Genomic DNA, 21,040 nt, shown 5'->3' with positions numbered 1-21,040 from the left:
GTTACTGTCTGTAATTGCATGATAACATACTATTTGTTCTTCAGGACCCCTGCCTCATACAGCACACAGGATGGACAGCAAATGAGGCAGAGTGTTGCAGGAAGAAAAAGTACTTTCTTTTGTGTCTAGAACACTGTACTGGGACCAAGAGAGCTGGGTCTATCCCTTGCTCTTGTTACTGCCCTCCCATGTGTTATTGGGCAAGGATATCATAATGCATACATGCAAAGATATGGAGTGAAGCTTTCACAGGGAACCTTAATTCTGGTGTTTCCTACCTTTTTGAATGTTTGATGTGGCAACATTAATATTTTTCAAAATATTTTGTCTGTAATTACTTATAACATTCAGAGGTGTTCCAACAGTAAGAGCTGTTGACCATGAAGTAATCCAGGTAATGTTTTGGATCCCTTCTTGCTAGCATGAAATCAGCATATTAATAAACACTATGATGCTGAGGATATTAGGATGCCAAGGCTACCATTATGTATGTGACATGGCACTGTCCCTTTCTGGAGACATGTATTAGAAGAATAGCCCTGATTTTTGGATGTGCTCATACTTAGCTTTGGTTCCTCTTAAACTGAGAAATACTCATGTTTTGGAGTCTCTATACAAATGAGAAAAGAATTGGTTGTAGATTGCCACAAAGGCAGCTCAAAATTAATGTTCAAACTGGAAATGCAAATCAACTCAGGTCAAATTGAGATCTGGTAACTTCATTAAAGTCAGTGAGATGATTTTGGCTTTTTGAAGCTGTGCTGTACTGGAAGTTGCCAAATTGGAAGAGGTTCCTTTCTGACAGGAGTAAAATGTGGTTCTCGTTGGGCACTCATGCTGACCATGCTGGTCATGACCCATGCTATCTCCAGATTGTTCATTTTCAGAATTTCTAGTGCCTCCGAGTTTTGGGTGTGTAAGCAATGCAGCAGCAAGCCCTGAGCTCATGTGCTTGTGACAGATTTGCATAGGAAACTGAAAATGAGCCATGTCCCAAGAAGCAGCTTAGGGGTTATTTTTTGTCTTTGTGAATTTTGTAATGACTCTTTCTTCAATGGCAGCACCAGGGTGATATTGGTTAGTGCAGACATTACTTATGCTTGTTATATGAAGAAAATTTGGAAAAATTGTACTGAAACTGCTCTAAGCTATTAATTAAAACTATGACTTTGTATCATGAGGATACTGGGCAGTGACTATGTCTTATTTCAGAAAAATACAATTACAACTTTTGCTTGCAAAAATCTACTTAAGGCATAGATAAACTGCACATAATGAGCCCCAAACTGTCTGCTGTGTTGTTTTGGGGGCTGTCCTGTCCTCAAATCCCATTCTTGTGAAGATGGAGAGGGAGCCCCTACCAGGTGATCCTCTGGGGTTATCCAGCAAGTGTAAACACCTTCAGATGTCTCTTAGGGTATGTCTATTCTCCAGTGCAAGCCCAGAGTTAGAGGGACTTGAGTCAACTAACCCATGTTAGGGGTGGGCTTGAGCATCTACATTATATTTTAACCCTATGACTTTTCTAACCTGTGCTTGAACCTAGGGCTCTGGCATCCGCACTGCAGTGCACAGACCCAAGTCAAAAAGTCAAAGTAACCATATACCAGAGTCCCTAGCAACCCCACCCCCAAAATGTGGCTGCTCTAGCCCTGGGATCATGGTGCACTGGGAGAAAACTTTACTGCCTGCCCTACACGTTACCAGGAAGCAGCTCATTTTGCAAAAGGCTTGATTGGTTCGCTCTCCATTGCCAACCCAGAAGGGACTCTGATAGTGTGCTTGAAGATCAGTGCTCAGAAGAGAATGAGTTAATGCTGACCTGAGCTGCTGCCTTTCACGAAGCGTGGGTGGCTTCCATTTTCAGTGGAGTGGATTGCAGATTATTGGGATAGAGAGGACTAAGGAAGTTGTCCCATGGAATTATGAGAGAATTCTGGCTGATTCCCAGGACGCAAATCAAATAGGGCTGCATCTACACTGCAATGCAATAACGCTCAGATCCTGGATTCCAGCTTAACTCAAGCTCAGACCCTACAGTGTCCTGGAACCCTGGGCTTGAGCCCTGGGTTAGCACAGTTGCAGTGTAGACACAAAGAGGGGGGTTAGGCTTGAGCCTGGGATCAAGCATGGGCTTTATGTTGCAGGATAGACATACCTGTGTGGGTATATCTACACAGCAAAAAAAATAAAATAAAATGTGGCTTGCCCATGCCAGCTGTCTCGAGCTCGTGGGGCTTGGGCTGTGGGTCCGTTTCATGGCTAAGTAGATTTCTGGGCTTGGGCTGGAGCCCAGGCTCTAGGGCCCTGCGGGGATGGAGGTGCCTAAGAGCCCTGCATTGGCCTGTGTAGAGGAACCACATCAGTTCCATTACATCTGTCCCCTTCCTCAACCATGAAGGAAGGGGCCAGATTTTTGCCCTTCCTTCTTTGTGGTGCACTCCCTTATCAATTTTTCACATATATCAGTATTGTATGGGGAATGAGGATGGCATGATCTGTCAAATGTACAGTGACAAGGTAGGTGAATCCCAATGCACTGGGGGTGTAGCCGTGCTGGGTGCTACTACAGCTTTAGAATGGAGTTAGGGGTTCCTTTCCCGCTCCACACCAAACGGATAGAGGAGGATTTGTCCCAGACTGCTTTGGGTTAAATTGCTCTATTCATGATTGGATAACTAACTACAGCACTTCTTTCAGCATGAATCTCAGCAATATAGTTCCAAGCTATGATATAAGAAATCTGATTTTGTTTGTCAAAGCTACTTCTAAACTACAGTAACTTCTTTATAGAGTCATCATCATTAAAGAGCCTGGAGAATCACTGGGAGTCCTCATAATGTGAAATTGATGAGATCAATAAAGGAGATTTGTAAATACCAATTTACAGAATATAGACTCTTGAATTAAATGCTGTAATACTTAAGTTTAGGGGATCTTTTCAGGTACAGAGCATCACGCTTTAAGAACCTTAGAGTTTATACTGTAAAAGGGTGGGCTATATGAAATGTGATTGATTCATATAACTTCTCTAATAAAAAGTAGTGTTTCTTATGTTGGGTTCTTGTGCAACTAAAGCAAGAGATGTATTCATGGGTTACCAGAAAAAATCAATTCTTAAATTGCAAAGAGCTTCAGCTACCAACCATATTACATCATCAAAACATCTCACGGACACTCAGAAATAAGCTGTACTTCTGTATGGCAGTGAAGCAGCAAATTGAATTCTCATAATATGTTTTGAAAATGAGTCTTGTTAGGTTTGATGAGGTGGAAAAGGTACTGAGATCACTGGTTTGTTCCAATACATTCAGTACACTTTACTTGGCTGTTTGCCATGGCTAATCTTTTTAATGGCAGTATAGCTTCTAAACCCATTTGGTAGAAAGTTATGCATCTCAGTTTTATAATATCACACCAAGTAGGGTGGTAAATAACTTTCTATTCAAGCATGAAAGCCTTTTTTGTTACAATCCCAGAAATCTTATTTTAAAAACCTTATCTTGAAAGCCTCAGTAATTCCTTTATGAATTCAGCAATAAGCAGAATAAAAGGCAAACCTCCTGATTTATATTTATTAGTTTTTAAATGCACCTATCCAGTCCTCTTATTCAAAGACTTATGAGTTCACCTATCTAGCACTTATTTCTAAAAATGCATCAATAATTTAGGAACAATGTCCAACAAATTCAGTCCTCCCAGAACCCTCTGGATTCCTCAAAAAACTCCCCACTCGCTCACTTACTCTCCTCTTTAGGAAAAGTCTGGGAGAACAACTGAGCCTTACAGCATGACCTTGAAGGTCAGCAAATTCAAAGTTATGGAGAATCCAAGTATTAAGTGGATCCCATTGTCAGTGATCCCTCACTGAAAAGGAATTGGTTTCATCCCCCTGACAGCTAAACCAGGGGCTGTTAGCTGAAGTGCCTGAGATGATTTTGACTCAGTGGCCTCACATGGATGTGGTCTCTGAGGTAATCAGAGTCCAACCTATTTAAATCATTATAGGTTACTGCATTTAGAAATTAAGCCGAAGCTATCACAGAACCCACACGTGATGGAGTGTCCTGCTAGAAAATGTCCTTAAACAAATAAACCATCATAGTCTGTGGAGTGGTCTACAGAGAGCATATTGCAGTGTCCCCTTCTCAAAAGGACTACTGTGGTGAGGTCTGTATCCGACAGACAAAGATGCATCCTTCGAGACATCTTTCATTCTCATCAACTGCTACTACAGGGACATCCAGAAGTAGTTGAAGATCCAACAAAGCCCCCTGGTTTGGTTGGACAGTTTCCCCGCATTAGAGAACTGATACCACCTCTTCGGTGTCTTCACATTGGTTCCTTGAACCTCCCAGTTTAACTCCAGTCTTGTCCGGATTGATTTGCTTCCAAAACCCAAGACCTGATTCCATCATTCTTATGTGTGAGAACTACTTAAAACCATTGTGGCAACAGAATAAACTTGGATTTAGTAAGGGATACTGTAGCATGTAGCAAAAAATGGTAGTCCTCAGTGCTGTGTCAAAATTTAAATACCAACTATGCAAATGAATGCCTCTCAAGTCAAAGAATGAACAAAGTTAAGAAGGAAACGTGGCCTGACTGACCCCTGAAAATCTGCAGTTTAGCTCATGTGTCCAGGTACTTATTGTACCCAAACATGTCTGTCTGGATTTGGCCTAAGCATTGTCCCATTAATATTTGCTACTACTGTAATTGCACAAAGAGGAATAAAACTTAAAATAATCAGGAGAAATAAAGAAGAGCCATTCTTTTCAGAATCCAGTTTTTTTCAGAAGGTGTAATTTTCTTGGTTGCTATTCAACTATTTATTTATTGTCGGACTGTTCCCAGTAACATCACTCAGGAGCAGCAGAAGGAATATTAAGCAACATGATGCCATTCTATCCATTCTGTGGTATTGTTTGGTTGGCTTCATAGTAGAGGTTACAGCTGATAACTCTTCTTTTGCAGTTTCCCTGGGTTTTTTTCATTAGGGCTGAACCTTGATTGTGCTTGGCTGTAGATAGTGATGGTAGGGTTGCCAGATGGGTAGATAAAATTTGGCTAAAGAGAGGGGATGAAAATTATATAACAAGGAACTAATGGGTGTCTTGTGATGTTAAAGCGCAGCGGCTCCCTTGCTCATTGCTTGCAAATATGCTTAGACAATATAGTAATACCAGTAAGCTTCATTAGATCAGCATCTATATTGAATTCAAAGAAAAATACACCCACATATACATTCCATCATATCTGCTTTATTCCAAACACCTTTACCAAAGAGACAAAATATGTGTGTGTGCTATTACTGTGACTTCAGATTGAGTTATGGCATTTTATAAAGCTTTTTAGTTTTATTTCCCCTTGTTTTCATTTGCCCTTCGGTCATTATCTCCCCCTGTATCACCAGCTGCCCATTCTTTAAGAGAGAGCCCACAGCCATCCTTCCCCTTGAGCCATCAGGGAGCCCAGCAGAGCAGCCAGAGCTCACCTACCACTTGGATCTTTGTATTTCAGTGAAGCCTAGGCCGCTGTGGGGTTTTAAAGCCTCTGACGCTGTCTCCTGTGTAATTCCTGAAATAGTTCCCTCTTGAGGAAGTGATTCAAAAGAAATTTAGTGAGAAGAACATCAGTTTCCTGAGTACTTCCCCATGTTAATTTATACCCCAGAATCATGCAATGGTCCACTGTGTTCAAAGACTTTGTTCTTGCTTTAGTCCTTCTCCATTGTTGTTGTTCTTTTTATTTATTATTGTAGAGCCTAGGAACCCCGCTCATAGACCCCATTGTGCTAGGTGCTATACAAACACAGAACAAACAGCCAGTCCTTGCCCCAAAGAGCCTACGATCTAAGTATATGACAAAATTGAACAGATGGATCTCTAAAAATAAGCGCTTATTTTCTCTCCAAAAAAAAAAAAAGTCAGGTGAGAGTATGGTGCTTTGAGATTTAAAGGGAGATGAAGAAAAGTTTTTAAATGAACACATAACTTTTTAGACTAAAGTGAGTTTATGAGGATGAGGAGAGAAATAAAGGTAAAGTACGACAAGTCATTGATTTTTATTCATTAAGGACCAGCTCCTTGAGGTGGTAAGCACCCTTCTCTCTCATTGAAATCCAAGGGGATGAGGACATTGAGCACTTTAAGGAAGTGCTCAGCACCTTGCAGGATTGGGCCCTAAATTTCGGAATGGGAGGGACATATGTGTTAAACAGGTACATTTTGAAAGAACTGACTTTTGCAGGTTTAAAAAAAATCAAGATGGTGTGGATTGAGCCAGTGGCGATGAAAGCTGCCTTACAGAAAGTTAAAAAGTCAGGGTGGTTGCTGACAGATGTTGCACTGATTCTTTTCCAGTTATCCATACAGTGAAGATTGTAGCCAGGGAAAGCAGTACATGAATACTAGATGTCCAGCTTGGTGTGATAGAATTCTGATGTCACATTCAGCCAAGGAACTGATTCTAAAAGTAAGTACACCCGTGTGATCACATTATTTTCTAGTTATTTCTTCGTTTCTCTTCAACATAGTGTTTGTTTTTGTTTTTCTATTTCTTGCCTCTCCCTGAATTCTTAACTGTCCAGAGTAAACCCCAGGATAGCTGAAGACAGCAACACCAAAGCAATGATCACATTTTTCCCTTATGCAAAGTTTTTCATCTGATGATCTTAGTGTTTTACAAACATTGTACAGTTAAGTTTCACAAATCCCCTCTGAGACTTAGAGTCCCTTGGTTTCAGTGCATAGTGATAAGTCTAATTTTGCCAATGCCATAGCAACAGTGTAGCTCAAGAATTTCCCAGATTCCCTCCCCTCCCTTCCTCCTCCCTGGCCCCTTTTTTTGCTGTACAGATACTGAGCCAGATCCTGGGATCAGACCAAACTACACACTTCACAACAGGGTAGAAAGGGGACCTTTGTATTCCCCTTATCATGTGTGTAGGCCTGGTCCCTCATGCCAGGTTACAGCAACCTGAATGCTATCACAATTTACACAAGTTGCAAATGGGCCCAGAGAACCAAAAACACATAAGGAGATCTTAGGGGCATCCCATCCAGGCCTCTTTGCTCTTACCATACCCCATTTTCCTGCTATGCCAGAAGTGGGTGTGAGGGACATGCTAGAGCAGTGGTGGGCAAACTGTTGCACGTGGCCCACAAGGGTAATCTGCTGGCGGGCTGTGAGACAGTTTGTTTACGTTGACCGTCCACAGGCACGGCCACCCACAGTTCCCAGTGGCCGTGGTTCACCATTCCCAGCCAATGGGAACTGCGGGAAGCGGCGCAGGCCGCAGGGACATGCTGGCCGCCACTTCCCGCAGTGCCCATTGGCCGGGAACGGCAAACCACAGCTACTGGGAGCTGCGGGCGGCCATGCCTGTGGACGGTCAATGTAAACAAACTGTCTCGCGGCCCACCAGCGGATTACCCTGACAGGCCGCAGGTTGCCCACCACTGAGCTAATGTCTGTGCTGTGACTTTCTACCACGCTATAGTGAGCTGGTGATCTTGGGGTTACTCCAGAGGGCTTTATTGACAGATTGTGATGGCTGTGCAGTCACAGCAGCTTTATCACACCCACGAGTCTTGCCCACCTTCTCCAAAAACGTCTTGACTTGACAAGCTTATTTAAGATCCAACGCTCTGTGTTTGTCTTTGTTTTTCTGCATACTGACGTGGTTTTTTAACATTAATTACAATAGGTAGGATTGGAAAATAAATCCTCACACTACTGGCTCTGTGTGTGTTTGTGTGTGTCGTACTGGTACACTTCAAACTTGATTTCTTTATATTTATAACCTTCTCTCTTTCCCTCTCTCATCAGTGTTGTGTATCTCATGATAATGTTTGCTTTGCAGTAAGTTACATAATTACAATCAAAAGATAACTCACTGAAACTTGAGAGTATTTTTTCCATAGCTACTCAAGTTTCTGTCTCTCTAAAGCACTTCTTCTCATGTTAACCTCTAAGAAGTGTTGGCATTAGCACCTTAAACGTTTCACCAAACCCTCATTCAGGGGTGAAATTCACCCCTCATTGCATAAAATCTGAGCAACGTGGTTTGTTCAGGGAAATTCTTGAGGTCTGGTGAATGGAATTCACTTCCTTAACTTGGGGACAGGCTGTGGCTATGGTACAGCCCCTCTGTGACTAATCCAGTCATGGGTCTGGACTAGCATTTTAAGACCTTCTGCATCTCCTGTATAAATGTTGCCAGCCAATGGATCCACAGAGATTCCAGATCTCCATCCATGATGGCCTTTTTGGGACCAAGATAGGGACCTCCTTCATGTGCAGAAGCACTGCAGTAGCCCCCATGTGGCTGCTCTGTCCAAGGCCTTCCTATACAGCCACAAGGCTGAACTAGTGAAAAGGCCCCTATACATTTGGATTAATTTAATCTTTAATTGGTGATTAATGCCATCAACGAGCTCAAGATAAAGGCAATATTATGCTATTTATTATGCACAATAATTAAAATGTATATAACATCTGAATACTGTGGAACCCTAGTATTCAGTAGGAAAGCAATACCGGGAAAACAAAGTTGCCAAAAAGGGGCAGGAACGGAGAATGAACTGGATATAAGCTTTCTATGCAATACTGCAGCATAAAAAGTCAATGGAAATTTGGGCTTCATATGTAGAATCATATACCAAAGAGATGATAATTTTGCATCTCTATATGACACTGGTAAGACAGTAAATACAATATTGCATATACTTCTAGACACCCATGGAATTCTCCATAACAAAGGACAGAGTGACCAATGAGGGAAGATTTTAAAAATTAGCTACGAATCAGAGGAGATATAACTGTGTATAAATGTTTGAAGAGTGTAAACACCAGCAAAGAGAGGAATTGTTTAAGATTATATTAGGGAGTCTAACCAAATGTAATGAGACAAACTTAAACATAGGAAAATGAAGGCTGAACACCAGAGAAAATTTGTAACAATGAGGTCAATTGGCCTGAAATAATCTCCACAGGGAAGTGGCAGAAGTTCACTTGGAGCATTAAGGGCTCAATTTTCAAAATCCTTTTTAATCTTGTGTCTGCAATTTTGCATTTGCAAAATTTGGGCATGCTATTTTGGATATGGACAAAGATTTGTGCATACAAAAATTACAGGGGGAAATTAGAGCCACATTTTCTGCTGATGTAAATTGCACAGCTGCATTAACTTCAGTTTAGGTGTTCCAGTTTACACCATCAGAGAATAAGGCTCTTATACAGCTGTGGGCCACTTGGAAATTTTGGCCCACAAAACCTGAGCAAAGCAATACATAATAGGGAAGAGTACTGAATCGGTAGAGGAAAAAGCAAGATGATGTAGTAGGTCTAAGTCATTTCTAATTACTGCATACAGTCAAGAAAACTGTATTTGCCTTCCCACAGACTTCAGATCTTATTTCTTTATAAATGTTTACACTGTGCACTGTTAGAAATATTTGAAGCTTTAAAAAAGGATCAGTGAGGAAACCAAAAACACACTATTAGACGATACTTAATTTAAAGTCTGATACATTCTTATACTTTAAATAGCTGTTTATCTTTTAAAATTAGAGACAAAGAATTTCTTCGGTATAACTAGTTGAGAAATTATTATGCATTGTTTTGTTTTTTTTAACATGTTAGGTGCTTTGGTGTAGGTAGCTGAAGAATTGACTTTCAGCTCTGGCCGACTTACCTCTTATTTCAAAGAACAAACGATAGTAAATCGGCACTTTTTTGTAGAAAAAGGAGTAGTGTGTGCAAATTAGCACACAACACAGTATGTTCAGCTCCACACACTAGGCGTTACAGATTGTACAGACATGGGGCTGTAAACAGCTTTCGTGCAACATCATCTATCATGCTATGGTCGGTTACCTCACCATCATGTTATTTTATGCTTCCTGAGCCCTAAAACACCAAAGGTTGCCCACTGCTAGGGGAGTTGCGTTGATGCCTGATAGCATGCAGTAATGAATGCTCAGCCAAGTGTATATTGTTTCTGCTTGTGCGCTGCTGTAATTTGTTTATCTGTCTAAAGATTATGCAGTTGAAAATCCACAATTTTATGCTGCCTTTGTAAATTATCAAGTCGCTTTTGATGAATGTATCCCCACTTCCGATAGTGGTGGCATTATGATCTTGAAATATTGGAAAGTGCTCATGCATACAATGCAGAAGGTTATGTTTTTATATTTTTTGGCAGACAACCGTGCTATAAAGTAAATCTGACCTTAAGCTTCCTTACTGCATTAAAGATAATTCAGTTTTAACTTTATAGTCCTAAATGCTGCTGTTTATATAAAGTTCTTGCCCAGTCAAACTTGACTGATTACAGATGAGAAAATCTTGACTGTTTCATACAAAATAAATGAGTATTGTAAACTATTTTAAAGCACATATATGGTTGTATTAGAGACTTGCCAGTGTGCAGACTCCAGATTTAATTAGCTTTCAGGAATTGTTTAGTATAATAAGAAATTGTAAGCCTCTCTGTGTGTTTATTCCTAAAGGGTTGTGCTCGATAAAATAGGCTGTCAAAATCACACATTCAGTGTAAATGGCAGAAAGATGAGTACATTCTATTATTCATTAAATCATAGCTGTAAAGAGAACAAGTGTATAAGAAGAAAGTTCAACATAGAGTCGAATGAGAGCAGTTCACAGGACTAGCTAGAGAAATGCTCTCCTTCAATTGAGGATGATTTTCTTAAGATATTTTGAATGCTCTTTTTATTAAAGGAAAGTATCTAATAGAAATAGGATACTTTTGCTTTCTTCTTTCATAGCTAAATATTTTAACTGTGTTGTAGAAAATATTCAACAGCTGTTTCTACTTGTTTAACTTTACATAGTTGATGCAATAACACAATGGGGTCCATGGCTAGGGCTCTTGGGTGCTCAGGTAATTCAACTAATAAACAATAAGGATAAAGGATGTGTTCATGTTTCTGCTTGTACATTTAAAATATTACTATATGGGGACATAGGATTTTTTTAATGAGACAATGTGAATTCCATGTTATTCCGAGAGCGACATTCACGTCCTGTGTAATTCAGTAAAAAGATTTCTGAGCTGTTCCTAAAAAAGAGGACTGTGGTGAAACCGCTTGCTGCATTTCACTGACACAAGATTTGAATGTAGCTATAACTGAGTCCTTAGTTTCCACCTCTTAAATATTAGTTGCTAAAAGCTGTTAAAGCCCTAGAAGGGAGTGGTAGTGATTTGTAAGTATTTTATATGGAAATTGCACAAAGCTTTGCAATGGATATTTAATGTAACATTTCTACATTTGAGCCTATGTAATCTTTGCTCTGAGGACCAAGTTGAATATGCTGTCACTAAGAAATCTTGTTGCATGTTCTTACTGAACTTCCATTCATGTAACCTTTCCTTACTTAGTTTTCTCTGAAATCTGAAGAATAACTGAACTGATTAGTCTTTTTTTTTTAATTAGTCAGAAAATGATGAGAAGATAGTGATTTATGACCATATTGGGCCAAATGTCTGCATGGGGGATCACAAGGTAATTTAACTCAGTGTTACAGTATTGTATTATACTGTGTTTTATTAGGAACATAAAATGCGTGTATTAATTTCTACTCCTTTTATATTAAAGTCAATTATTTTTCTCCTTTTTTATTTTAAACTAGATGTTTTGGAAAATTGTGTACCAGTTGGGGTTAAATTCAGCTGAAATCAGTAGAAATGCTATATTAGAGACAAGCACGAGTTTCAGTAAAGAACAGGATAATGTTCCAGAATGCAGCATAAAAACATAATATAAATCAGTATGAGCAAATATATCTGTATTTATAATCTTACCTAAATAAAGTGCCCATGGAAAACTTCAGTTTCACTTAGTTATCTAGATTGTTCCTGAATATAATTTTAATTAATTTGGTGTCTAGTTGACTATTAGAACAATAAAATGCTAACAGTACCATATATAAGCGACAGGTAAGAAAAAGAATATTTAGTGATATGCCAGTTTAAAAAGATCAAAGATGATAAAAACATAATTTTTAAGTAACCTATATAGTTAGCTAATTCTCCTCTGAATATACCACAGACTGGAACCGCAGTTAGAAATATTTGATCAATAAGCACCTGGTTTCTTTGAAAATCCTGTAAACCCCTAAAAACATCTCTGATATTTTAAGACTGACTACCCGTGTAAAAATTTCAGTTAGAAATCTGAAAACTATACTGCAGTGGCTCTTGAATTATGATTTTAGGAATGGTAATGGGATACTTAAATAAATACAAATTTACAAATATAACAAGTATTTATTTATTTATTTTTACCGTCATCATTTTTGTGGAGGTAGTAAAATGTTTTTCAAAGGAAGAAGGGATTTTACGGATATACTAACTTGTATGATAAAATTTAAAGTGCAGTGTCCTTCAGGAATAGAGTAATAGCCAGATTGGATACAATCATTTTGATTTCTTTTATGACTGATTTATTTAACAAGCATCCTCTTTCAACAGAGTTAATATGACAAATGAAATAAGGTGCTATGTAGGGGGCTCAATCCTGCTTCTATTGAGATCAATGGCAAGATTCCCATAGATTTCATTGGGAGCACAGGATCAGCCCAATAAGTAGCTGTCTTCCTGAATCTCTTGAGAATTGTAAGATTACAGTAATGAAGGAAGTCTAGATTATTGCATCAGTTTGTCAATGGTTATAGATTGATTCTTACTCTGTTTGAAATAATCGTTACAAAGTGTTTGATCTCTTTCTACCTTTCAAGTGTATAACCCCTATTTCTCCCTAACTTGCTGCAGCCTGTGTTCCTGTCCTTTCGAATAGCTGCTGGGGCAGGTAAACCTATTGCAAATGTGCACAAGTGTTGTGTCGTGCAGTGATGTGGTGGTAAATATCATTTTTTTCCCCTTTGTTTATATTTTCTACATCATTTCCCCTTTGTGTTTATTTTTCTTTTAAAAAAATGCCAATTCTGCAACAGGAAAAAGATGCCCTCGAAATGAGAAGATCTTTCGTGAAACCACCCTGTAGCATGGAGGAGGAAAGAATAAGCAGTATATTGAAATGCATAATCCTAACAGCTGTATTGATAAATCAAGTCTTGAGTGCCACATTTTTAGACTGCTGATCGTACACTATGCTTCAGCATCTGGACTCTGTTCGGGAAAAGCCTCACATACCTCACTGTCTTGTATGTTCATGTGACATCAAGTAGAAATGTGGAATTATTTTTATATATATATATATATATATATTATACGTCACGGTTCTGTTGCCAAAACTCTAATAGACAGCAGTGATGTTCTGTATTTTAGATTTCACAATTTTCAACTTTTAATAAGTGTTTGTCAATGTGGAAAAGCTACTTCAGCACATTTTAAACTTTTAAAGGTGTCATGCCTAACATTATATATCTGTACCATTTGGGGGTTTTGTACATTGGATTATATAGATAGAGATTTTGATGGTTTTAAATGGTATTTTCTTCATTGACCAAGGCTTATGGTTTGTTTTAGTTTTAGAATTTTGTTTTGTTTTTCATATTTTCTAGATTTTTTTCTCATGTTATTTACTATTCTGCCATGTAACATGGTTTTGAATCACACAGCAGCTGCTTTCTATACATACATATGTGTGTGTCTATATATATATATGTATGTGTGTGTGTATATACACAGATATATAAATAATTTATAAACCTTACCAAAACGTATGCTAAATATACTTTCCATTATGACTGCTTGAGAGTGCCATATCAGCAATTAGTGTTGGAGTCTAGCAGTTTTAGTTAAGTGTACATCAACAATCAACATTTATAAAACAAATAATATATAGCCGTGCCATCACCAATACAGATATATAGTATACTATATAGCACATATATTAGCAGTTTCACTTTGTTACTCCTATAATACCTTCTTTCTAAGTACTATTAAGGTCTGAATGTGAAGTCTCTAGTTAGGTTTGGGTGTACCTTTCAAGAATTTTGTAAACTGTTTTTGTCTGTCTTTTGTTACTGTTTTATGGTGCCAAGTATTGTATATTAAAACAATAACAACATGGGAGAAGAAAATTAGAAGTCTGTTTCAGAGAGCATCTGCACCCAACACAGACTGTATTACACAAAGTGTTAGCGAAAAGGACTGTAAATTTTCTTAGTTAGTAGCTATGTACAACCTGCAACATAACCTTGTTATGAACATTTTTCTCCCACCACTAAGTACAACATTAAAAGGTGATTAGAGAGTCTGTTGATGAAACACAAATGTATGTTTTATTGATTTAATTTAGAACACTACAGAGTTCATGGACTGTGTGATGGCATTAGATTGATGCTTGATTTTGGTATAAATCACTACCATTGAAAATGATTTGATGTCCGCTTGCAGAATTTGTTTTCATGACAATACAGTCTGGGTTTGTATTAAGTACTGTTGTTCATAGGGTTTCTGCAGCTCTGCAATGTCAATGTGCCATGTTGCAATATAACCACCCGGTAATTCTATTTAACACGAATAGAGATTCAACTCATGGTAACTTTGAAGGCCTTTAGAAATGAGTACTCTGGTTCTCAAGCAATAAATCTGATCATAATGAAAAATGACTGTGTTTGTCCCTTTAATTTTGGGTGTGGGGATTATGCAGAAATATGAAGTTGTCCTCTTAATTTTCTGCTAATTGACTATATTCCTTTTTTGTCTGAAAACCAAGGCAGATAATAAGATGCATTTTTGTGTATAAACTGAAACACAATACAAACTGAGAAGAAGAAATTTAACATTGATTGCACTTTAAAATGTGGGATTCTTTTATTATAATATTGTTAATCTGACTATAACAGTGTATTTATGGCTACTCCTAATATACCACCACCACCAGGACCTTTAAACCACTAGCCCCTGATCGTTTTATAGATACTGGTCTACATGCTCTTTCCTGAGCTCTCTTGTCATAAAAAATAACACTGCCTCTTAAAAGAAGGGGGAAAAAACTAAAGACTTCTTTATAACTTTATATAGTTAAAATAATAAACTGTGGGACCATAAAGAATTCTAAGCATCTAAAGAAGAAACAGCTGCACAGATGACCTATTAGGGTAACTTGTTGAGTCAAGAAATTCTCAACAAAGTTAATTCAACAACATTCATTATATGCTATTCCAGTTTTTAAAAAATTGGAGGCATGATCTCTCAAATGTGTGGGTCCCAAATAGTAAGTTTTAAGAAAGATCCCTACTAGGAATTCCTCTTCTTGAATAATATCTTGAAAGCCTAATAGGTAAATATAAAATATTTTACCACAAACTAAGGTTTTCTATCAAATTACACATTCACGGAATTGTATGCTCTCCCCTTCATGGCATTAACGCTGCTAAAGTCACAGTGTTCATTAAATACTAACTTCGGTATGTAACCTTTTTTTTTTATATGCAATATTGATTGTATAATGATCGTCATGTTTTAATCTGAATATGGATTTCTACAATGGAGAATTTTGGTCTACTGGGACTATTAATTTAATATTATAGAATACAGACTGTTCCGATCAGGCCAATATAGCATTGTTCCCAGCAATCCCATTATAATTAGAAGAAATAACAACAGATTGTTTTGGATGGAGAGGTTAAATACCTCTTGCTTTTGCTCAGTTTGATGGGTTAAAAGCTACCTTGATCTATAGAAAGATACTAATAACTGAATATATGTTTCTGGGCACCTTGAAGCTCAATTAATTAAAAATAAAGTCTGTAGAGGAACAATTGTAAGAATTCAGGCTAACCCTTCAACTATAAGAGGTTTTATAAGCCTGTCACTTTCCCTTAGCAATCAGTTAATGTGCTTAGATTTGTCCCTGTAGTTTCAGCTGTAATGAAGTAGGCACTACTATCCTTCACATTCAAGTGTATTCAAGACACACTGGGGCCGAAGTGAGGATTTTTCTGAACTTGATTTGTAAATGTAGACAAATAGAGCCTGGTCCTTCAAACCCTTATTGCCTTCAGTGGGACTGGGACCTTTCGCCTGAGTAAGAATTTACAGGACCGCCCCGAGAATAATTAGCTGCCCTGACAGAAAGACTCGGATGCGTTAAAACTCAGAGTGAAATAAATCGGCCTCCTCCCAAGCCCCGAAGTGACACCACCTGAATCTCTGTGTGAACATCCTGAGGCGTAGCGCAGCTCCAACCAATCAGCAGAAAGCTGATAATTAGGGCTGATAGGTGGATAAACAGCTTCTACACTGAGGAAAGAAGAGATCAATGTGTCCCAGTAAAGTGAAATAGCTTTCTGGAAATCTTAGCTTTTCTGTCTTTCCTTTGGAAAGGTGTTGCTATCTGAGAAGTAAGTGCAAAGGTGAAATCCCATCGGGCTCTCTGAAGAGGGATTGGCTCTTTCCTTCAGGTATTTATCAAATTTGGAAGCACATCAAAGTATAAAACAGGAGGAAGGAAACAAGGAAAGATCACAGTAAACAGAGTAAATATGAAAATACAAGAGCAAACAGTACACCTTGGGTACTTGCCTTCTTCATTAACCGCCCTAAATCTTTTCCCTAGTCAGGCCACATTTACAGGGGACAGGATAATGTATTAATGAACCTTTAACCTTTGTACAACCTTGTCAATTAAAGACAATATGGGGAATAATGCTAACCTGTCAAAAGAGGGCTGCTGTGGTATACCTAAATTATATGTCTAATTGACTATTTTGCTTGAAGAGGTAAACTATCCCCAGATAAATGGCTCCTAATATACAGCTGATCTAGCTGCAGTAGGCTTGCTAGGAAAGGGTTGAGAAGGAAGGGCTTCGGGCTTAGTTCAGACATCTTTCAGTGAGAGAGAAAATGTATTTTTTAGGTTAACTATCGTTCTTTCTGACATTTGAATCAATTCACTCCTCTCTTTTGGGAACCTCTGGGTTAGGGTCTTGAGAAAATACTTATAAGTATTAAACGCATGGTTTGAGGCCTCCGTTGTAATACCATTTTAGGTGGTTTGTTAGCCATAGGAAGGGCACTAGCCGCTCCTCTACCAGCCGGTCCCAGACGTGGTCTGCCTGGCGTTGGCCACAGAGCGCTTGCCCCTCCGCTGGGGACGCTGCCCGGCCCTCCTTAGCGCTCAGAGAAACGGCCCGCAGGGGTGCTTCCCAGAGGGCAGGACACCTACCCGCTCCTCTAGAGCCGCTGATACGCTGGGACCTCTGCAGCGAGCGCTGAGTTAAGATCCTGTTCTCTGCCTGGCTTGTGTGGAAGCAGACAAAAGCTGCACGCGGGCTTCCCCCGGGCCCCGTGGCTGAAACGTGTGGCACCGTATCCCCACCCTGCCCGGCCAGCTGGGGAGCTCGCTCTGTGCGCGGGGAGCTAGCGGGACGCCGGCGGCCTCCGAGGAATGGGAGCGGCCAGAGCCGGCCTCAGCCCCGATCCCCGCAGCGACGGCTTGCGCCGAAGAGAAGGGGCCACGCTCATGGGACGCTCCACGGGGCAGCGAGCCTCGCCCGGGCCCGAGCCGCCCCGCGGCCTTTACTCGGGCCGGCTTCCCACGGGCTCCGGGGGCAATTCTGCCGGAGTGAGGCCGGCAGGCTCGGGGCCCCTGCGGGGCGCCCCTGGGGCGGGGGTATAACACGTGCTGGGGGGCCGGGCTGGCTCCGGGCTTCGCTGCTCGCGTTGCAAACACAAACCCCCCTTGAGCCACGTGTCGCCTCCGCGCCATCCATCTGCTCCGCTGTCCGAAAGAAACTGGAGCCTGCTGGGGGCCGGCGGGGGGCTGACAGGCCAGGAGAAGGGGCTGGGACCGGGCCAAAGAAGGCCGCGCCGGCTGTCGGCTGGTTTCTTGCCGAAGGGGGAGGCGGCCCCGGGGGTGCAGGCGAAGGGCAGGCCGGTTTCCCCGCCCCGGGAGAGGGGCGCAGGGAGGTGAATCTGCCCCGGCCGGAGATCAGCGCAAGGCGGCGGCTTTCCCACTTCTCCCCCCAGGTCAGCGGCTAAGGCCGGAGCCCGGCCGGGCGCTGCTTCGGAGCTATCAGTGGGGCTCCGGGGGCGCGTGTTCAGCCGGTCCGGCCCCCAAACCCGCTGCCTGCCCAAGCTAGGCGGGGAGGCCGCCCGGACCCAGCCCTGCGCGTCTCCCGGAGCGGGCCCGATCCTGCTCGAGGGGCTCCCTGCAGCCCGGAGACGCCCCTGCCCAGCGGAGCCTGTTGCCTTTGGGGGGCAGAGACTCCAGCGCTGGCGTCTGGGCTGCACCTCCCGGGAGGCTTGCACCTCCCGGGAGGCTCCTGGCGTCCTTCCCGCGGAGCGGGGCGCTCAAAGACTCGGCTCGCAGGAGGGTGGGAACCGGCTTGTTTTAACTGCGGGCCCCAATTCATGCTGCTGCCTGGCCGTGTGTGAGATGTAAAGAGAGTCACAAAGGGCCCGATCCCACAGGCTTCGCTCACTCAAGCGCCCAGTGGACCGCGGGATGGGGCCCAAACGCCAGTTCTGAACCAAGGCGCTGTGAGGTCTCACAAAAGGCAGCTATTATGTTGCTTTAAATGGTCCAGCTTTAATGCTGGAGAAACCCCGTTTTGTTGAAGCTAAAGCGGTTGCCAGACACTGCTCCCATCCAAGTGGCTTTCTTTAAAGTGCTCAGGGACTGAATCTTCGCAAGGAAAACTTAAGGACTCCCAGCGTTTGGAAATGGGTTTCCTTTCTTTTCTTTTTTTCTGGCTGCCTGGCAAGTAAAGAAGGGCCCTGCTTGGCTTTTCTGTGTAGCCCATTGCATTTGCTCAGATTGCAAAACAGCAGCTGAGAAGCAGAAAGAATGTCTCATTCATTTAAAAAAACCTAACAATGAAACTGGCCTAGACTCTTAAGGCCCTTGAATACTCCCAGAGCCCAGCTACAAAAAAAACAAAAACCTTGCTGATCGTGTCCTCCTCACGAAGCACTCACTGTACCGCGGTGGGAGCATCTCTCTCACGCCCGCAAGTTTGATACGTCTTGTCCTTTCCTCCTTAACCACTTCTGAATTGTCCAAACCAAAATTTAAATATTTTGTAAAAATGATCGGTGTCCTCTAAATAGAAATCACCGATTCGCTGGAAAGACAGAGCCGCTAGCTTTCACTACCCACGGTTTCCTATAAAGGTAGCATCAAAAAGAAATAAAATAAATCCTATTTCTACCGTTCTACTGGCAAGATCAAAAAGTTGGCCCTGTAGGCTTCTGCCTCTGGGATGGTGTCAAGATAACAATGGGCGTTAAGCTAACTAACTAGTACCTACGTGAATCTAACAGATGCCTACCACTTACTGTTGGAAAAACGACGTCTTACACTGCAACTCTCTCCCTAGAAGTTTAGCCGTTAACTACGTAGTTTGGTAGCTGCTTGTAGGATGTTTTCGATTTGATATAAACGAAAGAGAGATACTACACTCTCTCTCCCTCCTTCGGAGTACAGACACATTGGAAAGATGTTGCTTCTTTCTTTTGGTAGGTGCCAGGGACACATTTTAATTTTTGCGACTTTTGTTGCGCTCCCCCTTTAGAGGCTGGGAAATGTGGTGTTTGGTGCATTGACCGAATGCAAACGGCCGAGCTTTTCTGAACAGGTGTGTGAAGATGAATCTAGTGGACATAACTCTTCCTCCCGCTCATCCCATCCTGGGAATCTGGGCTCCTCTTTCTTTCAGGGACCAGTGTGATTTTCCCTTCTGTGCACAGAACCAGTGGCAGCCTTTGCCCCCGCCCCCACACCTCCGCTGGCTCGGCTAAGGGAACTCACATTCGCTTACTCTATTTTAGTGGAATATTTTTCATGGACTGGGAGAACGGCCACAATAAACCGCAAGTCACAGTTCTTGGCAAGCCAAACCTGAGCAAACCCTTTCCCGCCCAGGCCTGCTTTTCCCGCACTGTGCTCCGCACGTTCAGCAGCAGCAAGTTTGGAAAAAAAGAAAAGGCACAAAAAGCGGTGAACAAATGGAAATCGGTGATTTACAAAACAATAATCATAGAGTTGGAGAAAGTGGTGTCTTTGTCTCTGTCTCTTCGCTCCACTCCCCCCCCCCCCCGCCCCCCAGATGCGCAGACCTTTTAGTTCTTACAAAATAAGCTCTAAAAGCCAGTTAGCAAAGTCTGGCTCAGATCACAAGTTCAGATCCTCTAACCTCTTTGCTTCGGGTGTAAATTGACAAAGCATTTAAAATATTAGTACCAGATCAGAGCCAGCCAGTTTTGCAGAGGAAGCAACAATTGGTAGGTGGCTGAGACTGTTCTTTGGGCTTCTCAGCTTCTCATGTAGGGCAGCTGCTTTTGAAAGTCTAACCTCCAGCCCAGGCAAGGAGCTTGAATCTGAGAGAGGGGTTATTTCTGCAAACCGCTCTGCTCCCAGCAATGATCATAACCAATGACTTTGGGGCCCTAAGCCCACAAGCGGCGGGTCTGAAAGGCTGGTGGCGGGACTAAGGCCCGAACCTGCATTCCTTGGTGCTGGCTTCGGGGAGCACAGGGCCAGGGGTTAGTTCCCTCGCGTTTTCCATCTGGTGCATTAGGATTTAATGAAACGAAACGCAAAAAACAAGCCAATAACTCAGCCAACGATTAAAAGGGAAGGTGAACGGCTGCTATTTCTCATACACGGTGAAAGCACTGGCCAGGGTAAGCGCTCGGGGCAAACTCTTCCCACCCCAGCCTCCAAACTGGCAGTGTCTGAGCTGTGCAGCCGGAATCCACCCCTTGCTTTCCACTGGAGCTCCTGTACCTTGCCCTTGTCACCGGCGGGGTCCGCTCTGGTTTCCAGTACAGCGGCTCACTATGCGAGGAGACGCTCCGGACCGGACAGGGGCAGAGGAGCCGACTAGTCTCTCGCTTTGGAGCTCAGTCCGGACGCGAGGCCCCTGAAAACGTTCCCAGTCCCCACCCCTGTGACACAGCAGCGCAAGTTACCCTGCAACAGTTGGGCGAGCTTCTAACTCCAACCACGTCTTCCATCCCCCCAAAACAGACCCTCGAAATATTACTGGGCCCGGCTGAGGTTTCAAAACAAACCCACAAGCCAGGCGCTAAAACAGC

General features: G+C 41.9%; 1 protein-coding gene across 4 annotated transcripts in view; it reads left to right on the top strand.

Annotated features, from left to right (window-relative positions):
• Nucleotides 1–14,601, top strand: part of INPP5A (inositol polyphosphate-5-phosphatase A) — a 429,418-nt gene extending 414,817 nt beyond the window's left edge. For 2 of the 4 annotated variants that reach the window (XM_077822695.1, XM_077822699.1), the window contains 3 exons: nt 6,366–6,477; nt 11,463–11,531; nt 12,982–14,601. In XM_077822695.1, the coding sequence (XP_077678821.1) occupies nt 6,366–6,477; nt 11,463–11,531; nt 12,982–13,128 (328 nt within the window). In that variant the 3' untranslated portion in view covers nt 13,129–14,601. Of the gene's footprint in view, nt 1–6,365; nt 6,478–11,462; nt 11,532–12,799; nt 12,888–12,981 lie in introns of all 4 variants that reach the window. The other 2 variants (XM_077822696.1, XM_077822697.1) reach the window with 2 other exon arrangements.
• The last annotated feature ends 6,439 nt before the right edge of the window (nt 14,602–21,040 follow it).

Source organism: Eretmochelys imbricata, chromosome 7, assembly GCF_965152235.1.
Source record: "Eretmochelys imbricata isolate rEreImb1 chromosome 7, rEreImb1.hap1, whole genome shotgun sequence".
Taxonomy (NCBI): domain Eukaryota; kingdom Metazoa; phylum Chordata; order Testudines; family Cheloniidae; genus Eretmochelys; species Eretmochelys imbricata.
This window is presented reverse-complemented; position numbering and strand designations above follow the sequence as displayed.